General features: G+C 41.5%; 1 protein-coding gene across 1 annotated transcript in view; it reads right to left on the bottom strand.

The window, feature by feature from the left end:
- Nucleotides 1-22,916, bottom strand: part of LOC126092432 (uncharacterized protein K02A2.6-like) — an 86,703-nt gene extending 63,787 nt beyond the window's left edge. The window contains exon 1 of the mRNA XM_049908031.1: nt 21,678-22,916. Coding sequence (XP_049763988.1) covers nt 21,678-22,823 — 1,146 coding nt within the window. The 5' untranslated portion in view covers nt 22,824-22,916. The remainder of the gene's footprint in view (nt 1-21,677) is intronic.
- Between the last annotated feature and the right edge of the window lie 1,162 nt (nt 22,917-24,078).

The following is a 24,078-nucleotide window of genomic DNA, read 5'->3' as shown; positions in this document are numbered from 1 at the left end:
CTATGCACGATCCAGCACAAAACCTGACTAAATCCACTTCATGTATGAACTTGACAGACTGCAAGCCTGAGAAGTAAATAGCACTAGGCTGTTCTAGGTTCCACACCAAGTATCTCCTTGTTCACTTTACACACTGCTGACGGGAGGGAGCTTACTGTTTGTTCAGAAGCCTAGAGACCAAATTTATCACGTGGAGTTGGTTGTGTACTGCTGGCATTTACAAAACATTGTTACCCCCCAAAACATGGTGCTTAGTTATGTTGCATCATTTCCAGGTTACTTATGAGCTATAATTTGTAAACAGATGTCATCAGTTGATGGTGCTAAACTGAGTGACCACTCCAAGGCAGAACTTCAAGCAGTATGTATCACACTAAAGGATGAGTATTTGAATGGCATCACTACAGCGTACTCCAAACTCCTGGCAACGCCAGGTAATTTTGTGCTGTGAAGTGAAATGCTCTCTGTCTAAACTTGAAATTACACTTAATAGATTGTGGCCGAACACTAAAGATTGTTTTGGAAATGCAGAATTTATCCAACCAGAGCAGCAACAGGTGTAACTGGATGCATGGAAGATGTGGTGGTAGTTACTGCCTGAAATATGAGGATGAGCTGCATGATATAATATGCATTAATAAATATTTTAACAAAGGAGGAGAAGGAACGGTAAATGTGTTCTTGTAAAAGTTTGTGAACATGAACCATTTCTTGTTCCTTTTAACTACACATACATACAGGGTGGTCCATTGATAGTGACCAGGCCAAATATCTCACGAAATAAGCATCAAACGAAAACACTATAAAGAATGAAACTTGTCTAATTCGAAGGGGGAAACCAGATGGCGCTATGGTTGGCCCGCTAGATGGCACTGCCATAGGTCAAACGGATATCAACTGCATTTTGTAAAATAGGAACCCTTATTTTTTATTACATATTCGTGTAGTACGTAAAGAAATACAGATGTTTTAGTTGGACCACTTTTTTCGCATTGTGATACATGGCGCTGTAATAGTCACAAACATATGGGTCACAATTTTAGACAAACAGTTGGTAACGAGTAGATTTTTTAAATGAAAATACCGAACGTAGGTACGTTTGGTTGTTCCAATGTGAGACATGTACCTTTGTGAACTTATCACTTCTGAGAACGCATGCTGTTACTGTGTGATTACTTGTAAATACCACATTAATGCAATAAATGTTCAAAATTATGTTCGTTAACCTCAGTGCATTTGGCAATATGTGTCACGACATTCCTCTCAACAGCAAGTAGTTCCCATTCCGTAATGTTCACAGATGCATTGACAATGCGCTGACGCATGTTGTCATGCATTGTCGGTGGATCATGATAGCAAATATCCTTCAACTTTCCCCACAGAAAGAAATCCGGGGATGTCAGATCTGATGAACATGCGGGCCATGGTATGGTGCTTCGACGACCAATCCACCTGTCATGAAATATGCTATTCAATGCCGCTTCAACTGCACACGAGCTTTGTGCCGGACATCCATCATGTTGGAAGTACATCGCATTCTGTCATGGAGTTAAAATCTTGTATTAACATCGGTAGAATGTTAGGTAGGAAATCAGCATACCTTGCACCATTTAGATTGCCATCGATAAAATGGGGGCCAATTATCCTTCCTCCCATAAAGCCGTACCATACATTAACCCTCCAAACTCGCTGATGTTTCACTTGTCGCAACCATCATGGATTTTCCATTGCCCAATAGTGCATATTATGCCGGTTTACGTTACTGCTGTTGGTGAATGACGCTTTGTTGCCAAATAGAATGCGTGCAAACAATCTGTCATCGTCCTGTAATTTCTCTTGTGCCCAGTGGCAGAACTGTACACGACGTTCAAAGTCGTCGCAATGCAATTCCTGGTGCATAGAAATATGGTACGGGTGCAATTGATGGTGATGTAGCATTCTCAACACCGACGTTTTTGAGATTCCCGATTCTCGAGCAATTTGTCTGCTACTGATGTGCAGATTAGCCGTGGCAGCAGCTAAAACACCTACTTGGGCATCATCATTTGTTGCAGGTCATGGTTGACGTTTTGCATGTGGCTGAACACTTCCTGTTTCCTTAAATAACATAACTATCCCGCAAACGGTCCAGACACTTGCATGATGTCGTCCAGGGTACCGAGCAGCATACATAGCACACGCCCATTGGGCATTTTGATCACAACAGCCATACATCAACACAATATCGACCTTTTCCACAATTGGTAAACAGTCCATTTTAACACGGGTAATGTATCACGAAGCAAATACAGTCCGCACTGGCAGAATGTTACGTGATACCATGTACTTATACGTTTGTGACTATTACAGCATCATCTATCACAAAGCGAAAAAACTGGTCCAACTAAAACATTCATATTTCTTTGCATACTACATGAATATGTAATAAAAAATGGGGGTTCCTACTTAAAAAAACGCTGTTGATATCCGTTTGACCCATGGCAGCACCATATAGCGGGTCAACCATACCGCCATCTGGTTTCCCCCTTCAAGCTAGACGAGTTTCGTTCTTTGTAATTTTTCGTTTGATGCTTATTTTGTGATATATTTGGCCCGGTCACTATCAATGGACCACCCTGTATATGTTCAAGTTCAGAGAGGCTTACCACACTGAATGTTGATTCTTACTGAGAAACATAGATTAAGCAATGATTTTATGTAATGATTGTCATAGTGTTATCTTATCAGAAATCTCAGGATTTTCACTCCATATAGTATTTGTCACAATACCATTCCAGATATTTTTTCTCTCTCTCTCTCTCTCTCTCTCTCTCTCTCTCTCTCTCTCACACACACACACACAAAAAAAAAAAGAGAGAGAGATCCAGTTAGCATTGATTCCTTATCTTGGATGAAGCATTAAATTTTTTATATTATGGAGCAAACTTCTGGGAAACTTCTTGCAGTCACTGTCTTGTAGTCACTGTTTAAGAAATTAGGAGTCCAAAAAATTCAAAATAAAACTGAAAATTTGTATTATTAGACATGCCTCCAAATTGGCTGATTCTTACAAGGGAACATCCCCATCGCACCCCCCTCAGATTTAGTTATAAGTTGGCACAGTGGATAGGCCTTGAAAAACTGAACACAGATCGATTGAGAAAACAGGAAGAAGTTGTGTGGAACTATGCAAAATATACAAAGTGGGTCGTCCATGCGTAAGATAGGCAATATTAAGAGCACTGTAAGGTGAGGAGCTCCGTGGTCCCGTGGTTAGCGTGAACAGCTGCGGAACGAGAGGTCCTTGGTTCAAATCTTCCCTCGACCAAAAATTTTAACTTTTTATTTTCAGTTTATGTGAAAAACTCTTATGTTTTCATCACTTTTTTTGGAGTGATTATTACATCCACAAGAAAACCTAAATCGGGCAAGGTAGAAGAAACTTTTCACCCATTCGCCAAGTGTACTAGTTAGGTGGGTCGACAACATATTCCTGTCATGTGACGCACATGCTGTCACCAGTGTTGTATACAAAATATCAGACGTGTTTTCCTGTGGAGGAATCGGTTGACCTATGACCTTGCGATCAAATGTTTTCGGTTCCCATTGGAGGGGCACGTCCTTTCGTCAACTAATCACACGGTTTTGCGGTGCGGTCGCAAAACACAGACACTAAACTTATTACAGTGTACAGAGACGTCAATGAACGAACGGACAGATCATAACTTTGCGAAAATAAAGAAAGCAAAATTTTCAGTGGAGGGCAGATTTGAACCAAGGACCTCTCGTTCCGCAGCTGTTCACGCTAACCACAGGACCACGGCGCTCCTCGCCTCACATTGCCCTTAATATTGCCTATGTTACGCATGGACGACCCAGTTTGTATATTTTGCTTATTTTTTCATAGTTCCACACAACTTCTTCCTGTTTTCTCGATTAATCTGTGTTCAGTTTTTCAAGGCCTATCCATTGTGCCAACTTATAACTAAATCTGAGGGGGGTGCGATGGGGATGTTCCCTTGTTAGTTTCAAGGACTGAAAATCTATTTTTACCCTGGCAAGTGAACAGTGTAAATAGATCAGTTCGTTAAGTATTTACTTAACATATTTGTAGTTAATATACTTGCATCATAATAACAAGCAGTAGTAGATAAATAACTGGGAAAGCAACATCTTTTCTTGAAATAAGTGTTCTGTTAATTTTATTTACTCCATTGGTGAGTGTAAATAAGATGTAAAAGTATGATAATACAACACACACAAGTAATTTCTGACATAAGTTCCTCTCTGTTAATTTATAACTCAATTGGTTACACAGCCATGGAGGTTCTCATCCATGTAGAAATGTGTGTAGCACAGTGATCAAATGAGTAAACGGACTTATGGTTTGAATTCCATATTACATGGTTATCCCTCTCTGACTAGTAAATGTATAGAATAACACACAGTTTGGACAAAGATAGTAGTGTAAGTCCATCAATGGGACTGAGAATAATGAAGGACAATGGTAATCAAATCAGTGTATGTTATTTAATGTGTTTCTGCTGTAGGTATTACTAATTCCAAACTTTCTCTTGGAACACACTTAATGGAAAATACACTGACTTAACATGTTGACTGTGCATGCTTAGTTTATGGACGTTTCACAACCAAGCCAGGCACATGGCATTAGGCAAGAGGCTCTGCTGCGGCTATCAGTGGCCCCACAACTGTCATCATCAGTGTTCTGCCAAAAGGCAGGTTGTCACATGGTAGTTCTCCAAGCTGTCTGGTCTTCTGCCATCCTCTTCAGGTCTGCATAATTTTCTCTTCCCTTTGTCATCTATCCTCATCTTGTATCTCCTCCTTCCTATCAGTCTTCTCCCACAAACCAATCCTTCCAAAGCATCTGCTAACAAGCATTCTCTTCTCAATGAATGTCCCAACCAGTTCTTTTTCCTTTTTCTTAAAACCTTCAGCAGACATCTTCTCTCACCAACCCTTTCCAATACTCTTTCATTACCCACTCTTTCCATCCAGCTTATTCTCTCCATTCTCATCCACATCTCAAATGCTTCTAACCTTTTTTCATCCTCTCATCTCAATGTCCATGTTCCTGACCCATATAGTACGACACATCAGACAAAACATTTGCTAAGCCTTTTCCTTAGAACTTTATCTAATTCGCCACATAAAGAGTCTCCTCTTTCTGTTGAGTGCCTCCTTGGCTATGGCAATTCGAGTTTTCACCTCCTGGTGACTTATAAAGTCTTCAGTTATTGTGCTTCCAAGATATTTAAATGCACTTACTTGGCTAATGGTAGATTGTCCTATTTTAATATTGGGCAGTATGCATCTTGTACTGATAACCATAGTCTTCGTTTTTGTTGTGTTTATTTGCATCCCATATTCCACACAAACTTCATTCAGATCTTTCAGCACGTTGTTCACTGTCCGCTCACTTTCTGCCACTAATACCATGTCATCAGCAAACCTTATACATTGTGTTCTCTGTCCACCAATATATATTCCTCTTTTCCCATCTAAGCCTTTCACAATACTGAGTGAGGTGGCGCAGTGGTTAGACACTGCACTCGCATTCGGGAGGACGACGGTTCAATCCCGCGTCCGGCCATCCTGATTTAGGTTTTCCGTGATTTCCCTAAATCGCTCCAGGCAAATGCTGGGATGGTTCCTTTCAAAGGGCACGGCCGACTTCCTTCCCCGTCCTTCCCTAATCCGATGACACCGATGACCTCGCTGTTTGGTCTCCTTCCCCAAAACCAACGAACCAACCTTTCACAATAATCTCTTCAAGGCATGCATTAAACAACAGTGGGGCAAGGCAACAACCTTGTCCAACTGCCGTCCAGTGCTGCTTCCTTCTGACATTTCATTTCCAATCCTTATCCTTACTTTCTGCGTGACTATAAATTTTGTATCAGTTCTCTCTCTTTCTAATCTACTCCTTTCCTCTTCAAAATATCCATCAGCTTGTTCTGCCGAACTCTGTCAAAAGCCTTTTCAAAATCTATAAAAACAGCAAAGATTTTTCTACCTTTTTTCGTATATCTTTCCCCTATAGTTCTTAACAGGCCAATAGCATCTCTTGTTCATTTTCCTCTTCTAAATCCGAACTGCTCCTCTGCAGTCCCTCTATCCAGCTTGTCATATAGCCTTCTATTCAACACTCTCTGCAGGACTTAAGCTGCATGAGAAATTAGACTGATAGTCCTATGCTCTTCAAATTTTTTTGTGTTTCTCGTTTTCTCTGTTGGTACAATAACTGTTGCAAGGAAGTCCTCAGGCCAATCTCCTGTGTCATATATCTTGTTACAGATGTAGACTTTTTCTTTTCTTGCCTTGTTTCCCAGACTCTTCAACAGTTCTGCTGGCAAATCATCAATTCCACATGCCTTCCTATTCTTCATCTCCTTCAGCGGCTTTTCTACTTCTGCTTCTGAGATGGTGAATCCCTTTCTATCTTCTGGCTTATATTGCTCCTCTTCAACCTTAATTTCGCTTTGTATTTCATCCCCCTTATATGTATTCTTGCCATCTGTTCAAATCCTCCTGTGGTTCTTCTGCTAGAGTACCATCCGTTCTTTCTATTTCCATGTTATTCCTCTTTTTTTAACATTCAAAAACTATCTCACTAGCCACTCTATACATAATTTCATACTTTCCCTCTTTCTCCATTTTATCTATTTCATCGCATTTCTGTTTCATCCATTTTTCCCTTTATTCTTCAGTTTCTCTTCTTAATCCATTATTCAGTTTCCTGTAACTCTTTTTGCCTTCTTCAGTTTCTACATTTTTCCACTTTCTCCACTCCTCCACCTTTTTCAACATGTTTTCTGTTATCCATTCCTCTCTGGTACTTTGGGATACTCTCATTCCTAGTACTTCTTTGGCCGAGTCCATGAGTCCTTCCCTCATTTTTATCCATTTGTCATTAACACTTTCACCATCTACATCTACATGGATAACCTGCAAATCACATTTAAGTGCCTGGCAGAGGATTCATCGAACAAGCTTCACAGTTCTCTATTATTCCAATCGCTTATAGCGTGCGGAAAGAATGAACACCTATATCTTTCCGTACATGCTCTGATTTCCCTTATTTTATCTTGGTGATCTTTCCTCCCTATGTAAGTCGGTGTCAACAAAATATTTTCGCATTCGGAGGAGAAAGTTGGTGATTGGAATTTCGTGAGAAGATTCTGTCACAATGAAAACACCTTTCTTTTAATGACGTCCATCCCAAATCCTGTATCATTTCTGTGACACTCTCTCCCATATTTCACGATAATACAAAACGTGCTCCCTTTCTTTGAACTTTTTTTATGTACTCCGTCAGTCCTATCTGGTAAGGATCCCACACCACGCAGCAGTATTCTAAAACAGGACGGACAAGCGTAGTGTAGGCAGTCTCCTTAGTAGGCCTGTTACATTTTCAAAGTGCCCTGCCCATAAAATGCAGTCTTTAGTTAGCCTTCCCCACAACATTTTCTGTGTGTTCCTTCCAATTTAAGTTGTTCGTAATTGTAATACCTAGGTATTTAGTTGAATTTACAGCTTTTAGATTAGACTGATTTATTGTGTAACCGAAGTTTGAGTTCCTTTTAGCACTCATGCGGATGACCTCACACTTTTCGTTATTTAAGGTCAACTGCCACTTTTCACTCCATTCTGATATTTCTTCTAAATCGTTTTGCAGTTTGTTTTGATCTTCTGATGACTTTATTAGTCGATAATTGACAGCATCATCTGCAAACAAGCGAAGACGGCTGCTCAGATTGTCTCCCAAATCGTTTATATAGATAAGGAACAGCAAAGGGCCTGTAACACTACCTTGGGGAATGCCAGAAATCACTTCTGATTTACTCGATGTCTTTCTGTTAATTACTATGAACTGTGACCTCTTCTGACAGGAAATCATAAATCCAGTCACATAACTGAGACCATATTCCATAAGCACGCAATTTCACTACGAGTCACTCATGTGGTATAGTGTAAAAAGCCTTCCGGAAATCCAGAAATACGGAATCGATCTGAAATCCCTTGTCAATAGCACTCAGCACTTCATGTGAATAAAGAGATAGTTGTGTTTCACAAGAACGATGTTTTCTAAACCCATGTTGACTGTGTGTCAATAGACAGTTTTCTTAGAGGTAATTCATAATATTCGAGCACAATATATGTTCTAAAATCCTGCTGCATATCGATGTTAACGATATGGGCCTGTAATTTAGTGGATTACTCAACACTACCTCTTTCCCATTTTTCCATAAATCTGTTTTCCAAATCTGATGCCTTTCCTACCTCTTTGAGTCTTTCTGTGTTTAGTCTTTCTTTTACTTTACCTCTCCAGACTTTTTTCAACTTCACTTGTATTTCTCCCACTACTAGGTTGTGGTCTGAATTTATATCCACTCCTGGATAAGCTTTGCCATTCTTCAAACAGTTCCTAAACCTTTTCTGTATCATGATGTAGTCCAGCTGATATCTTTCTCTATTCAAATTTGTTATCCATGTGTAATGTCTCCTTTTGTGATGTTCAAATAATGTGTTATCTACTGCTAATGAATTTTCGTTACAGAAACTAATTAGTCGTTCATGTGTCTCATTTCTTATTCCTAATCCAAATTTTCCTATTGTATCTTCATCTCTTCCTTCACCCACCACTGCATTCCAGTCCCCCATGATGATAATCCAGGCATTTCTATTTTCTTTATCGGTGAGCTCTTGTATTTTCTCATGATATTCTTCCACTTCCTCATCTCTATGCTTGCTGGTTAACATACATACCTGTATTAACACCAAATCTTTTGAACTACCCTTCAGTTGTATCATCATCAGTCTTCCATCAATATATTGTACCTTCATTACCTTATTTTTCAGCTTTTGTCCTATCAATATTCCTACTCAGTTTTCACCACTCTTGATTTTCCCTGAGTAAAACAGCTTATAATCTCCACTTTCTATCTTGCCAATCTCTCCCCATCTCATTTCACACAAACCAAGGGTATCTAATCTGTTCCTTTTTATCTCCTGTTTTGCATTCTCTAGCTTTCCTGCTTGCAGTAGTGTCCTCACATTCGATGTTCCAATCCTTATCTTTCCTTCCTTCACTGTCCCTTTCTTTCTTTCAAATATGTCGACTCTCAATGTGTTCCCCTCCCGGAGATCCGAATGATGGGAAGTTTTAACTCCGGAATCTTTTACATGGAGACACATACCATGCACTGCTTGGGAAAGTAATGTGGTAGTTTCCCGTTTACTTTCCACATAGGCAGTAGGATGTCCAGCCTAAAATCAGCCGCTCGCTATGAATCAGACGCTGTCTGTTGCCGCCCCTCTGGGATACAGTTGCTACTTGTTCTCTTTTTGTACCCAAAGAGGAAAGGTGCCTCTTCTGTCAGCTTCACAAATTTACAAAATGTTTTTTATTTGAAATCACTCCTTGTTCTGGCTGTTGAGTTCTGCAGTGTCCTTGCCAAAAATCCATAGTATTGTAGCTCATGATGGACTTCAGAATGTGAAATTAACGTATCTTGAATCAGCTTCTTTCCTCATCACAGTATTCTATGAATGGAAATAATGTAAGTGTGTACACACCTTTGTAATATCTGTGCAGTTACACCCAAGTCAAAATAAAATCATCTAGGTGATCTGCAGACTAATATCAGTGATGTATCTGTAGAATAATTGTCATCCTGTTACATTAACTTGTTCTTAGGAGTTAATGTCATTCATATGGCCATTTTGGAGTCTTAGTTTGAGAGACATGAAGGTAAGTAACAACACTGTTGTATTATTTGACAAACCAAACTGGTAGCCTTACCTTGGTGGCAGCACTGTCATGTCACTCTCGAGAATCAGAGGGGACGTACAAGGCGTGTTTTTTAAGTAAGGTCCGTTTGAACATAAGTACACAACAAAGGGTTATTTCAGGAAAGTAAATTTATTTTCAGAAAGTGCATAATTCACTCTATTTTTCGACATAGTTAGCAAGTTGGTTCAAACCTGTATCATACCTCTCAACCAATTTTAAAATACACTCTTCAAAAAAACACGTCGCCTGCTCTGATAACAAAGAGTTCACTGCCATTTTCATGTTGTCGTTGTTGTCATTGTAATGGTTGCCATTGGGGTGTTGTTTGAGGTGGAGAAACAGATGGTAATCGCTCGGCACAAGATCAAGACTGTAGAATGGGTGGTCTAAAACTTCCCAGCCAAAACTGTCCAATAAATCGCAGGTCTGGCCTGCAGTGTGAGGTCTTGCATTGTCATGGAGGACAATTCCCTTTGTCAGCATGCTGCGTCTTTTATTTTGAATCGCTCTGCATTGCTTTATCAGGGTTTGGCAGTATGCTTCTGCATTGATAGTGTACAGTACGACTCCATTTTTACAGTTTCCGACACACAATTCAACAAAACCTGACGTTTTAATTTCAGAGAACGGGCATATGATTAGTGAAACTGAACAGTTCAAATTTCTAGGTGTTCAGAAAGATAGTAAGCTGTCTTGAAAGCCCACATTGAGGATCTTATTCAAAGACTTAATACTGTGATTTTTATTATTCAAACAGTATCAGACGTGAGTGATTGTTCGACACAAAAATTAGTCTACTTTGCTTATGTTGTATGGTAGTATATTTTGGGGTAACTCTTCCCATTCTAACAGGATATTTTGGCAATAAGTGGTGTAAGTTCATGAACCCCTTGTTGACCCCAGTTCACAAGTCTGGGTATTTTGACATTGGCCTCTCAATATATATATTCCTTACTGTCATTTCTTGTTAACAATATTAGCTTATTCCCAAGAATAAGCAGCTTTCACTCGGTTAATACTCAGCAGAAATCAAACCTGCATTTGGATCGCACTTCCTTAACTCTTGTGCAAAAAGGTGTGCAGTATACTGCTGCATCCATTTTCAATGAGCTACCACTTGAATTCATAAACATTTATTTTTATCTGTTATTGCCTTTATGTTATTTCATTTACTGACACATTCCATGACCTTGGAGATTTGTTCCTCAGTTTGGTCCTACGGAACTTCACGTGTAAATAAATAAATCATATCTGGTTCGGCAGTCTCAGAGGACAGCCATGTTGTCTGCCACGATCGGTATGAGTTAAGACTTGACTTGCAATATCTAGTTCGTAAGTGTGAGAGCTGTACTTATGGATATATGCAGTTTATTAATTTGTTGCAGAATAGAAATTATTTATGGCTCTAAAGTGGAGTGTAATTGTTCAGTTTCTCGTGTTCTGCTAATAAAAAGTGCGTGACATCCCATATAAACAAACTGGAAGTTTAGTTATTTCTAAAATAACAGTTCCTCGCTAGAGTTTCTTACAGTCTTAAGGTAATGGATTCCACGATCTACATGCTGTTTTCTGCACAGGTGACAACTACTATAGAAGACTCCAGGTTGGTGAACATTTATTGGAACTTATGCACTCCACTCAGGGTGATGGAAGCAAATAGGCACCTCACGTGTACTTCAGTCTTAGTACAAATGAGATCAGTGACACATCATCTGTGGCAACACATTCGAGGTATGAAGGAGAGAAATATTTTTGAGGGAAGGCGTTTACAATACATATGTTTATATATCTCTTCCTCTTCGTCTCTCTTTTTCAACTTGCCGTACAATGACTTGATTCGTCATCTGTTGTTTGTCATGGATGATAATGCTGATTTTTTGTTCAAGTCTATGTTGACTATTTTTGTTATGCCTTCAGTTTCCTCATCCATCACAGCGTCTCTCCTCCAGTACTCAACACACTTGCTGGCCATGTGATAATACTAAAAGCTACAATATTATTACAATCCTTCCTGGATTTTCCATTGTTTAATACTGAAAGCCAGTATCACAAGATCAAAAGCAAATTGATCATAGAGTATTGTTTTTAGCATTTTTGGCTGGTATTACTAAGGTTATGGGTTTGATTCTGGGTGAACACTTTTTTTGGGAAAGGTCTCAAAAGATTCAGTCTTGTGAGTGCAACTGAAAATCTGCTTGAATATAAAAGCAGCAAAGTTGACACGCTTGTCACCAAAGTAGCATCACATCGAAAGGCTTGCCCTAGGCAATGTGACACATGACGTTTATTTATTAACAAGAAAAACATCAGCCATTATTTTTGAATAAGATATGTCTTACTTATTATAACTGCAGATCTTGTTCTTTGTAAATTCCAAATCAGTTGTATAGTATACAGCTCTAGATGGTATTGTGGCAATAGATAGAGAACCATTTTCTTTCAAAATTTTGTCAGTGGAATCTACCTCTATACACTGCAAATTATTGTGAAGTGTGTGGAAGAGGGCATGCCCCACTGTATCACTTATTAAGGTGTCTTCCTGTTCCATTGACGTATGAATTGTGAGAAAAATGATTGTTTAAATGCCTCCGTGTGTGCTGTAATTAAGATTATCTTCTAGTCACAATCCGTACAGGAGCAGTATGTAGGTGGTTGTAGTATATTCCAAGAGTCATCATTTGAAGCTGGTCCTTGAACCTATAAGTAGGTTTTCTCAGGATTGTTTACATCTGTCTTCAATACTCTTCCAGTTAAGTTTCTTCAACATCTCTGTGACACTCTCCTACAGATCAAACAAACTTGTGACCACTCTTGCTGCCCTTCTCAGTATATGTTCAGTATTGCCTTTTATTCCTGTCTGGTATGGGTTGCACACACTTGAGCATTAGTCTGCGATGGATCACAAGAATGATTAGTCAGCGGTCTCCTTTGTAGACTGATTGCATTTCCTCAGTAGTCTACCAATAAAGCAAAGTCTGCAACTTGTTTTACCCATGACAGACTATACGATCATTCCATTTCATATCCCCACAAAGTGTTACATCAGATATTAGTATGAGTTGACAGATTCGAACCATGTCTAACTGATACCGTATTTACTCGAATCTAAGCCGCACTTTTTTTCCGGTTTTTGTAATCCAAAAAACCGCCTGCGGCTTAGAATCGAGTGCAAAGCAAGCGGAAGTTCTGAAAAATGTTGATAGGTGCCGCCACAACTATCTTCTGCCGTCGAATGTATGTAGCGCTACACAGGCATCCTTTGTAGGCACAAAGATAAATACTGGCGCCAAAACCTCTGCGTCAGTAAATAAAATTAAAAATAAAATTGGAAGACTAGCAGTTTTCTCCGCCCGAGTTTCGACCACTGCATTTTCATACATTATCCAACGAAGTAAATACAAATTCCGTATTGTTCATCTTCGAATTTCAATGTACTACGAAAATCCGACTGGTAATACTGAGATTTTAGTCAACATGGCCAACTCTACGTTCTGAATTTTTTCCTACCTGTGAGAAGAGATGGTTGCTAATAGGAACCTGATGAAATCTGAATCACATGCAGTATTCTCTTCACCACAAGAATAATACGAATATAAACATTTTGCCATGTATTCTTTCGTGTTTGCTTCTATCTCATTTAAATCCTGTCTGCCAAATAAACTACGAAACTAGAGTGAAACAACAGCAAACGCGGAAGAATATACGTATCATGTCATGTTTATATTCGTATTACTCTTATGCGTAATAGTGATACAGTCAGAAATGAAGCACGGCAACTGACTAGATTTTTAAATGTAAGATGACTAATTTCTGTGCAGAATTTGATGTACTAAAGAAGCGGCCGCAAAGATTTTCAAACGGAGAAAAATTTTCGCCAAACTCTCGGTCAGAACATGTTATATCATACGCAGTCTATTATTTGGTTCTTGTTGATCATTATCAAAGAAAGCAGCAGTGTAAGTAACAACCTTCGACCATAAATATAAGAGACTGGCCCTGACGTCATTTTCGTGGCTCCAACATCTCTGGGCTAAAGTCACGTGAATGTTGGCAAAACATTGTTGTTTCGTGTTGTGCTTATGGCTGTACTCAGTGTTTTGTCGGGGAAATGGCATTACATTTCACGTGTAAGTGTATCTATGACAGTGCAGATGCGTTTATTGAAATCTGCTAACGTGACTTTTATATGTTTTTTACACTTTAAATAGAGTATAACGTAAATTAAAGTGTTTAAAGTGATGCCTGTAAAGTCAGACTCATATTACATTTTGGAAAGTATCCGTGATAATTCGGTTACAGAAGTAAGTATAGCTGTTTCTCGTTCCTACTCATAGGTTTTCTAAGGATGAAAACCGAAAGCAGCTTTGGATACAGGCCCTGAAACAGAAAAACTTTAAGCCATCTGCACATACGCGCTTTTTTGTATATACAAGTGAAATTATAAGAAGGTAAGAGCACCTATAGTCGACACATGAAGAGAATTTTTTTTCTACCTTCTAATACTATTAAATAAATGTAGGCTCCAAAATTAATTTCTGAAACTTCAAAGTCTCACCTTTCTTCTAAAATATCATTTTTTTAAACTGATAGTTTAAACTTTTGTAAAAATAGTAGGAACTGAACCTTTAAGTGCACCTAAAATTGATACTCTAAAATGGACCTGCTCCTAATTTTGGCACCTATAGTTGAAATAATTCCCATATCCCATTTTCTTTTATAAGTGACTAGAGCACAAAACGCGGCGAATCCAATGTTTAAAGTTTTGACACGAGCCCACTCTTACTGTTTAAAAGAATTCTAACGACATTTTACTTTAATTGATAGTTTATAGTAATTTCGCCCCACTGCCCACCAGAGGGGCGTTCGATGTATTTGTTAGATTTTATAAATGGTACTGTGAACAAATCCAGATCAAATGTAGTTCTGACATAATTTTTCGCAAATAAAAAAGTAATTTTTGTTGGAAGCGTTTGGCAGTCAACTGAGAAATGTGGGTAAAATACAATACAAACATAGGATGGCAGACCGCTGGTTTGAAATCCCGCCACGTTTTGCCAACAGTCACGTGGTTTATGTTGGAGTCACACCAGCCCTATAGCTTCTGCACAGCAAGGCCAGTCTACTAGTAACAACAAATATCAGTCTCTTGCCATTGTTTCGCTAATGTGACGATTCCCCTCTTTTTTTTTTTTTAATTGTAGGCGGCGGTAGCGCGCACAAAAGCAAGCCATGCCGCGAGCAGCGACAGGCCGTAAACACGCACTATCAGAATGCGACAAACAATGCATGACACAGTATAGTAATGCATTTTCAGCTTAGAGTGACTGACGTAAACACCTATAACATTGAAAACGGCACTTATCAGATCAAAGCAAAATAAGCAATCGATTCAAACCAGACGAAGCACGTGAAAAAGGAAGGGTATCCGTATAAATACGGACGGAGCGCCTGACGCATAGCAATGGCTACCTGGTAAAGCTTAACTGCTAAGCTTTCGACTCGAACCAAACTACTGTAGCTGTATCAAAGTCTAACATTATGTTAGACTGTGGCTGTATCGTCATTCATTCGACCTAAATTGTGTGTCATATTACAATGGACCAACTTTGTTTCGATTTGGAGGTGCGGCCTAAAACTTTTCTCTCCCCTTGAATTTCGAGTCTCAAATTTCAGGTGCGGCTTAGATTTGGGAATTTTTTTTCCCCTTATTTCGAGTCTCATATTTCAGGTGCGGCTTAGATTCGACTGCGGCTTACATTTGAGTAAATACGGACTATATTCACAGAATCCTACATTTTTTCATTTTGTGAAAAAAAAAAAAACAATTTTACAATTCTGAACCTTTAAAGCAAGTTGCCAATCTTTTACACCACTTTGAAATCTTTTCAAGATCTGACTGAATATTTATTCAGCTTCTTTCAGATGGCACCTCATTATGGATAACAGCATCATTTGCAAAAAGTCTGAGGTTACTATTAATATGGTCTGCAAGGTCATTAATATACAACTTGAACAGCAAAGGTCTTAATACACTTGCTTGGTGCATACCCAAAGTTACCTCTACATCTGCCAACAACTGTCCAGCAAAGATAACACGCTGTGTCCTTCCTACCAAAAAAAATTCTTAATCCACTCACAAATTTTGCCTGGTACCCCATACGAACCTACATTTAATAATAAGCATACATGTGGGAAATACGGAAGCGTCCGATCCCGCCCGTCTGCTTTGACCCATGACGTTACAAATATGGCGGAAACAAAAACAAACACACACACTTTCCACAAGAAGCCTAATGACACTAACAGGACAATCGCGGGAAATGGGGTGTTTTGGGTGGGGGGCAAACTAAATATAAACAAATTTAGACGCCTTGTGTAGCTACAACATGTAAGTGAAGACAGCCATGCATGAATACCCGCCCACCTCCCCAGGGGTCGTAACCCCTGCAACCCATAGAAGATATAAAGATGCTTCAGTAGCTGATTAGTGTTTTTTGTCTTTTTTTTTAAAAAAATCTCACGGGATAGAATGAACAGATCAGAAAGATAAATACAATAAACTAAAACAGAAATTGGAGGAAACAGATAATTAAAATAAGTAATAAGTGTTTTTAAATTTAAAAAAAAAATCTCACGAGATAGAACGAACAGATCAGAAAAGTAAATAAAATAAGATAAAACAGAACTGGAGACAGCCACACTAAAACCAAACTCCGCGCCATCATGACGTCACACGACAACACCCTTACGTCACGGGTCAAAGCCGACACGTGGGATCGGACGCTTCTGTCGACCCTACATGTGGTACTGAGTCAGATGTATTACCAAAATCCAGAAATACTGCATCTACTTGACTGCCTCAATCATTTGGTCAGATTTTTCATGTGGGTGAGCCATCATTTAGTACTATAAGGTTTTCCGAATGTAGTACGTACACTAGCATTTCTCCTATTGTGTTGGCATTTCTGCATCCCGACAGTGTTTGGTAGGCATTAAGGTCACCTACTAGCAGAAGGGGTTTTCCAAGGGAGGCAATGATTGGTTTCATTATGTCCTGTCTCAAAAGTACTAGTTGAGTTTCACATGCACAATGATTCCAGAATTCTTGCAGGTAGGCATGACAGAGGTCATTATGTTCAAGATACCTTGATCTCCGAATATGTTCTAAGGTACTATAAGAAATCGAAGTCACGTATCAATGATCATGATCAATTTTTGAAAATATTTAATGTAATTGGATGGATAAAAGAATCTACTCACCAAGCGGCGGCAAGAGAACACACATATAAGGATACTAAAATTTGCAGGTTTTCGGAGTCAGTAGCTCCACCTAGCAGAAGCATTGAAAGGGAAGGAAGATGGGTGAAGGAAAAGTACTGATGAGGTGTAGGAAAAGGGCAAAGTTCGGAAAAGTCCCCAAAACCCCTCATCGGGAGAGACACCAGACATTATGAGAAGGAAAGGCTGGTTGTGTGGTACTGTACCAGACAAGATTTGGAAACTTGAGAGCTTAAAGGTGCAAGATATAGTGGACTGTGTTTCTCTTGTCTCCTTACACACCAGATATGGTAATATGCAATACAGAGATTACTGACAAAACATCGTGCACAAGTTAATAAGAGCAGAAAGCTAAGTGCATAGTGCATTTTATGTGGTAGAGATAGGGGGGGGGGGGGACGAAATAGACAGGTCAGAAAATAAAAGACACAGAAATCTGCAATGGTGTTAAGCAAGGAGTAGTTATTAAGAAGAAATACTGCGACCAAAGAAGTTAACATAAATTAAGGCCAGGTGGGTGGTGAGAACCAAGGACATGTTGTAATTCCAGTTCCCACCTGCGGAATTCTTAGAAACTGGTGTCTGGGGTTAATTAAGTCCAGTGGTGGCTAAGGTGATAATGGTGATGTACTGCTGTAAAATGTCTGCATCTGAGCAAATATGTTATCTTCAAATGCTAAGGATGTATGAGTGTGAATGTTTGACATGGAAAGGATCACAGCTATCAAACTGCAGGGGGAGATTCTTCTGGAAAACTGGAATTCTCAGGGAATCTCATTTTACCTGGAAAAATCGGGGTATTTCAGAAATTTCATAAAATCTCAGAGTTCTACATTTTTAACCTAGTATTGAAACTGAATTTTATTGAGTTTTATAAATCACAAATTTTAAAATACTTAACATCTCAAAGTATTTAATTATACGAATCAAACAATGGAATGTAACAATATTATGAGAAGGAAAGTTGCCACTCACTATATAGTGGAGATGCTAAGTCGCAGATACGCCATATAAATTATCAACATTTTAAAAACTGTGGTTAAGCTACTGCTTACGACTGGTATATAGCTCAGCTAAGAGGAAAGAAAAGAGTTATTATTGTGGCTTTGGCGCAGATATTTTACTCTTACTCCACTTGACATTTTCTCCCCCCTTCTGTAATTTGCACATTATTGACTTAAATAACTTTCGCTGATCAACATTTGCTTGCATCTTCCATTGTCTTCTTTGCTGAAACTGTCTCACTTTTCTCATTCTCACTGTCAGCAACAAGTCATGAAATCCCATTAAGTATTTTCTGTTATTTTCCATTCTCATACTGTGAGGCAACAACGTATGAATTGGAACCATTGGTGGAATTCTGGTTAGGCCAGGAAACATGCTGGAAAATCACCTTTCCTTCCCTTTTAGTGTATGCGTACTTAGTGATCCTTTCAACCACCACCACCACCACCACCACCACCACCACCACGACTACTACTGCTACTAATAGTAGTAGTACTACTACTACTACTACTACTACTACTACTATTTCTGCTACTGCTAATAATGATAATAATAATAATAGTGTGCACTTTTATTTGCAGGGAATTTGTATATTGGTGTTTGAGCATTATTACCTGTAAAACAAGTTAAATGGCCTATCCTCCTCCTCCCGAATCTTTCTATGACATTGTCATACCATGTATCTCGCCTTTCAGCAATTCGCAGTACTGGTTGTTCAGTTGGGGTGCAAGCAACACTCGAGGTCACCCATATCAAGGGGCAAGGGAGGATTGTCTCCTCCCCCCTCCTCCCACCTCTAGCTCTAAGGAAAAATATAATGGTATCAGGAGTTTTTCCTTCAAAAAAATGTTTTTTAAGTCATTATTAAGCAGGTTTTTGACAGTGTGGAAATTGTAACATTTTTAATGTCTACAAATCACCATTCATCTTTCAAAATATTAAAAATACTTCATACCCACAGTTTGCACCCCATCTATGCCTAGATCAAATGAAATATCATCTGCCAATGGAAAATCCAGGATGGAATGTAAAAATGTTATGAAAAGGAAAATTGCTACTCATCATGTAGCAGAGATACTGAGTCGCAGATAGGCACAACAAAAAGACTGTCACAATATAAGCTTTTGGCCAATAAGGCCTTTGTCGAAAATGGATGACAGACACGCACACACACAAACGCAACTTACACACACAACTAAAGAATCTGGCAGCTGAAGCCACCGTGCGAGCTACAGCAGCAGTGCATGACGGGAGTGTTAACTGGGTGGGAGTGAGGAGGAGGCTGGGCCAGGGAGGTGGAGGGATAGCAGGGTGGGGTGGGGAATAGTGCAAGGATGGGATGGAGAGATGGTAGGGCAGCTAGGTGCAGTCAGGAGGTTAGATGGAGGGCTGGAGAGAGGAGAGGGGGGGGGGGGTATAGCGGGAAAGGAGAGAAGTAAAAAGACAGGATTCATTGTGAGCTGGAATGGGAACAGGGAAGGAGCTGGATGGGTGAGAAAAATGACTATTGAAGGTTGAGGCCAGGAGGGTTATGGGAACTTAGGATATATTCCAGGGAGGGTTCCAACCTTCACAACTAAAATAGGCTGGTGTTGTCGGGAAGTATCCATATGGCACAGGCTGTGAAGCAGTCATTGAAATGAAGGCTGTCATGTTGAGCAGCGAGCTCAGCAATAGGGTAGTCCACTTGTTTCTTGGTCACAGTTTGTTGGTGGCCATTCATGCAAACGGGCAGCTTGTTGGTTGTCATGTCCACATATAATGCAGCACAGTGGTTGCAGCTTAGCTTGTAGATTACATGACTGGCTTCACAGGTAGCCCTGCCTTTGATGGGATAAGTGATGTTTGTGACCAGACTGGAGTAAATGGTGGTGGGAGGACATGTGGGACAGGTCTTGCATCTAGGTCTGTTACAGGGATATGAGCTATGAGGTAAGGGGTTGGGAGCAGGAGTTGTGTAGGGATGGACGAGTATATTTTGTAGGTGGAATACCACTGTGGGAGGGATGGGAAGGATAGTGGGCAGGACATTTCTCATTTCACGGCATAAGGAGAGGGAGTCAATACCCTGGCGGAGAATGTAATTCAGTTGCTCCAATCCTGGGTGGTACTGAGTTACAAGGGGAATGCTCCTCTGTGACCGGACTGAGACTTTGGGAGGTTGTTGGAGACTGGAAAGATAAAGCATGGGAATACTGTTTTTGTACAAGGTTGGGAGGATAATTACGGTCTGTGAAGGCCTCAGTGAGACCCTCGATGTATTTCTAGAGGGACTGCTCATCACTGCAGATGTGTTAACCACATGGGTGGCTAGGCTGTATGGAAGGGACTTCTTGGTATGGAACGGGCAGCAGCTGTCAAAGTGCAGGTATTGCATGTGGTTAGTAGGTTTGATATGGACAGAGATACTGATGTAGCCATCTTTGAGATGGAAGTCAACATCTGGGAAGGTGGTTTGTTGGGTTAAGCAAGACCAGGTGAAGCAAATGGGACAGCTGGCGGAGTCCTTCTTACCCCCATCCAGTTGTCACTCTCATCATGCACTGCTGCTGTTGCTCGCAGTGTGGCTCAGCTGCTAGAGGTTGCAGTCATGTGTATGCGAGTTTTTGTGTGTGTATGTGTGAGGGAGGGACAGAGGGAGGGAGGGAGAGACAGTCATGTGTATGCGAGTTGTGTGTGTGTGTGTGTGTGTGACGAAGGGAGGGGGAGAGAGAGAGAGAGAGAGAGAGAGAGAGAGAGAGAGAGAGAGAGAGAGAGAGAGAGAGAGTGCCTGCGTGTCATCTATTTTCAACAAAGGCCATATTGGCCGAAAGCTTATTTTGTGACAGTCTTTTTGTTGTGCCTATTTGTGACTCAGAATCTCCACTATAAGGTGAGCAGCAACTTTCCTTCTCATAATACTGAAATTTCATCTGCTGCATTTTCGTCTGACTGCCTTTGCAATGAGAAGTCATTCAAACTCATGTCTCTGTCCTCAAATGAATCACTTGCACCAGAGTCAATGTCTGACACAGAGTCATCTATAATTTTCTTCTTACTTTTCCTTCCTCCTACATTTCACTTAAATAGTTTCGTTGTGATAGCTGTCAACCCCATCTTTTCTTTCTTCTTGTGTGGTATGCTCTGTTTCCATTGTCTGTTTTTGTTATGTGTCGACAGAAGTGCCGACACAGTGTTATTTAGAAGGGCCGAATAGGCACGCTATCAGCTCACCCAGAATATCGTGAAGTCTGAAACAGGATGCTCAATGAATGCTAATAAGAAAAGTACGTTGCTTTGGGAATACTTAACTTTAATCCATCCTTTTGGTATACATCGTTTATGGTGAATACAAGTAAGACTCTCTCCAGATATGGTTAACTGCGCCTTGCTAGGTCGTAGCTATGGACTTAGCTGAAGGCTATTCTAACTGTCTCTCGGCAAATGAGAGGAAGGCTTCGTACGTCTAGTCGCTAGCAATGTCGTCCGTACAACTGGGGCGAGTGCTAGTCCGCCTCTCTAGACCTGCCATGTGGTGGCGCTAGGTCTGCAAGTACTGACAGTGGCGACACGCGGGTCCGACATGTACTAATGGACCGCGGCCGATTTAAGCTACCACCTAGCAAGTGTGGTGTCTGGCGGTGACACCACATTCCTCCCCCGCAAATCGGCGAACGGTCCTGTTATAAGGCTTCCGCCCGCCGTGGGGAGGGCCCCATGTTGACGTATGCGATGAGGTGGGGAGCCTAACAACAGGCGAGGCTGTGCCACCCGCACCCGGCCATTCGGTCCGAGGGGAGCTAGGAAACGCCTGGAAACCTACTCCAGGGTGCACGTCAACATGCGGCGTATGCGCCCGTAATGAGACAGGAGTGGCCGAAGGGTCGATCTCCATTGCGTCGGGGTATCCGACGCGCGATGACGCCATGGGGTCCGGAGAGGGCAAGTGTTCCATGGCGGAGGACAGCTGGTCGCGGGAAGCGATCGGCGGCGCGTGACCCATGGAGGCGGATGGCGGCTGCAGCGAAGCGTCCTCTGCGGGCTGCGCCGGCGGCGGCTGTGGCGGCGGCGCGACGCCATGGGGCAGAATGGAAGGCATCGTCGGTAACACCTGGGGATGAGGCGAGCCAGTAGATGGGTCCCCAGGGCGCTGACCGGACGGCTCCGTCGCTGAAAGCAGACGGGGAGCGGCAGAACCCAGGCGACGACAGAGGCGCAGCTGATTGAGATGCCGACGCACCTCACCAGAGGCCCCCAAAACCAAATACATCGCGCGGCCGAGGCAGCGAAGAATGCGCCCTGCGAGCCAACGCCGTGAACCGCGATAGTTACGATAGAATACCACGTCGCCAGGAGCAAAAGCAGGAGTCTGCCGCTGCACAGGAACCTGATGCGGCGGATGCAGCAAAGACATCAAGGTTCGATGAGGACGACCGTGAAGCAACTCAGCCGGCGAGCGACCATCGCGGGGCTGAGAGCGATACGAAGACAAAAAGAGCAACAACGCGTCCTCCCGAGAATGCGACTCTCGCAACTTCAACATCTGTGACTTGAAAGTCCGGACCAATCGTTCAGCGGCACCGTTTGACTGAGGCGAAAACGGCGCGGACGTCAGATGTTGAATACCATTGGCCCTGCAGAATGACTGAAATTCTGCGGACATGAATTGTGGACCATTGTCGGAAACAATAGTCTGTGGAAGACCTTCAATGCAAAAGATAGCAGACAACGCTTGGATGGTGGCAGAAGACGTCGTGGAAGACATCCGGACAACAAAAGGAAAATTACTGAAGGAATCGACCAGAACCAACCATCGAGCATTCCAGAATGGACCAGCAAAATCTATGTGTAAGCGTTGCCAAGGGGCAGTGGCTTTTGGCCATGCAAAGAATTTCCGTGGCGGTGCGGATTGTTGTTCGGCACACGCCATGCAAGAAGAGCACATTTTCGTAATCGCAGCATCGATTCCGAACCAAGTACAGTGCTGACGAGCAAGGTGTTTCGTACGCACTATACCCCAATGTCCTTGGTGGAGAAGCTTTAGGACAGAGGACTGTAACGAACGTGGGACCACGACCCTAGACTGATCATTATCAGAACGCAACAACAAAACACCACGTCGTACAAAAAGTCTCTCCTTGTGAGCAAAAAATCGGCGAACCAGCGGATCCTCGATCCGCGACTTCGACAAGGGCCATTGCGTAGCAACAAAACGCAAAACGGTAGCAAGGACAGGGTCAGCAGCTGTTGCTGTGGCTACACGACGAAAATCAATCGGAAACGAGTCGACCACGTCATCGATTTCCGCATCAATGAACATGCAAGCAATTTCGGAAGAATCGAATGCTTTATCCTCAGCAACAGGCAAACGGGACAACGCATCTGCGTTTCCGTGCTTAGCAGTGGACCGATACAAGATCTCGTAGCGGTACTGCGAGAGGAAAATAGACCAGCGAATGAATTTCTGCGCTGTACGTGGAGGTACAGGCTTGTTCGGATGAAAAAGCGATGTCAAAGGTTTGTGGTCTGTGATGATGGTGAAGTGACGACCATACAAGAAATCGTGAAACTTTGTAACACCAAACACGAGAGCCAAAGCTTCTTTCTCTATCTGGGAATAATGTCTTTGCGCCGACGACAGCAATTTGGACGCAAAGGCAATAGGGCGATCATGCGAACCATCTTTGTGCGCAAGCACAGCACCGATCCCGAAATCCGATGCATCTACCATCAACAAAAGGGGTTTCTGGGGATCGAATGGCGTAAGGCAAGTATTTGAAAGCAACGCCGATTTCAATTGGCGAAAGGCGCGTTCGCAGTCCGTCGACCAGACGAACGGAACACCCTTACGGCGTAAGCGATGAAGCGGAGCTGAAATGGAAGAGGCATGCGGAATAAAGTTATGGTAGTAATTTATTTTTCCCAACACACTCTGTAGCTGCTTCAAATTCTGCGGCGAAGGCAAGTCCTGTATGGCACGGAGGTGCTCTGGACTCGGATGTATGCCTTGAGCATTGATT

This window comes from Schistocerca cancellata, chromosome 7 (assembly GCF_023864275.1).
Source record: "Schistocerca cancellata isolate TAMUIC-IGC-003103 chromosome 7, iqSchCanc2.1, whole genome shotgun sequence".
NCBI lineage: Eukaryota > Metazoa > Arthropoda > Insecta > Orthoptera > Acrididae > Schistocerca > Schistocerca cancellata.
This window is presented reverse-complemented; position numbering and strand designations above follow the sequence as displayed.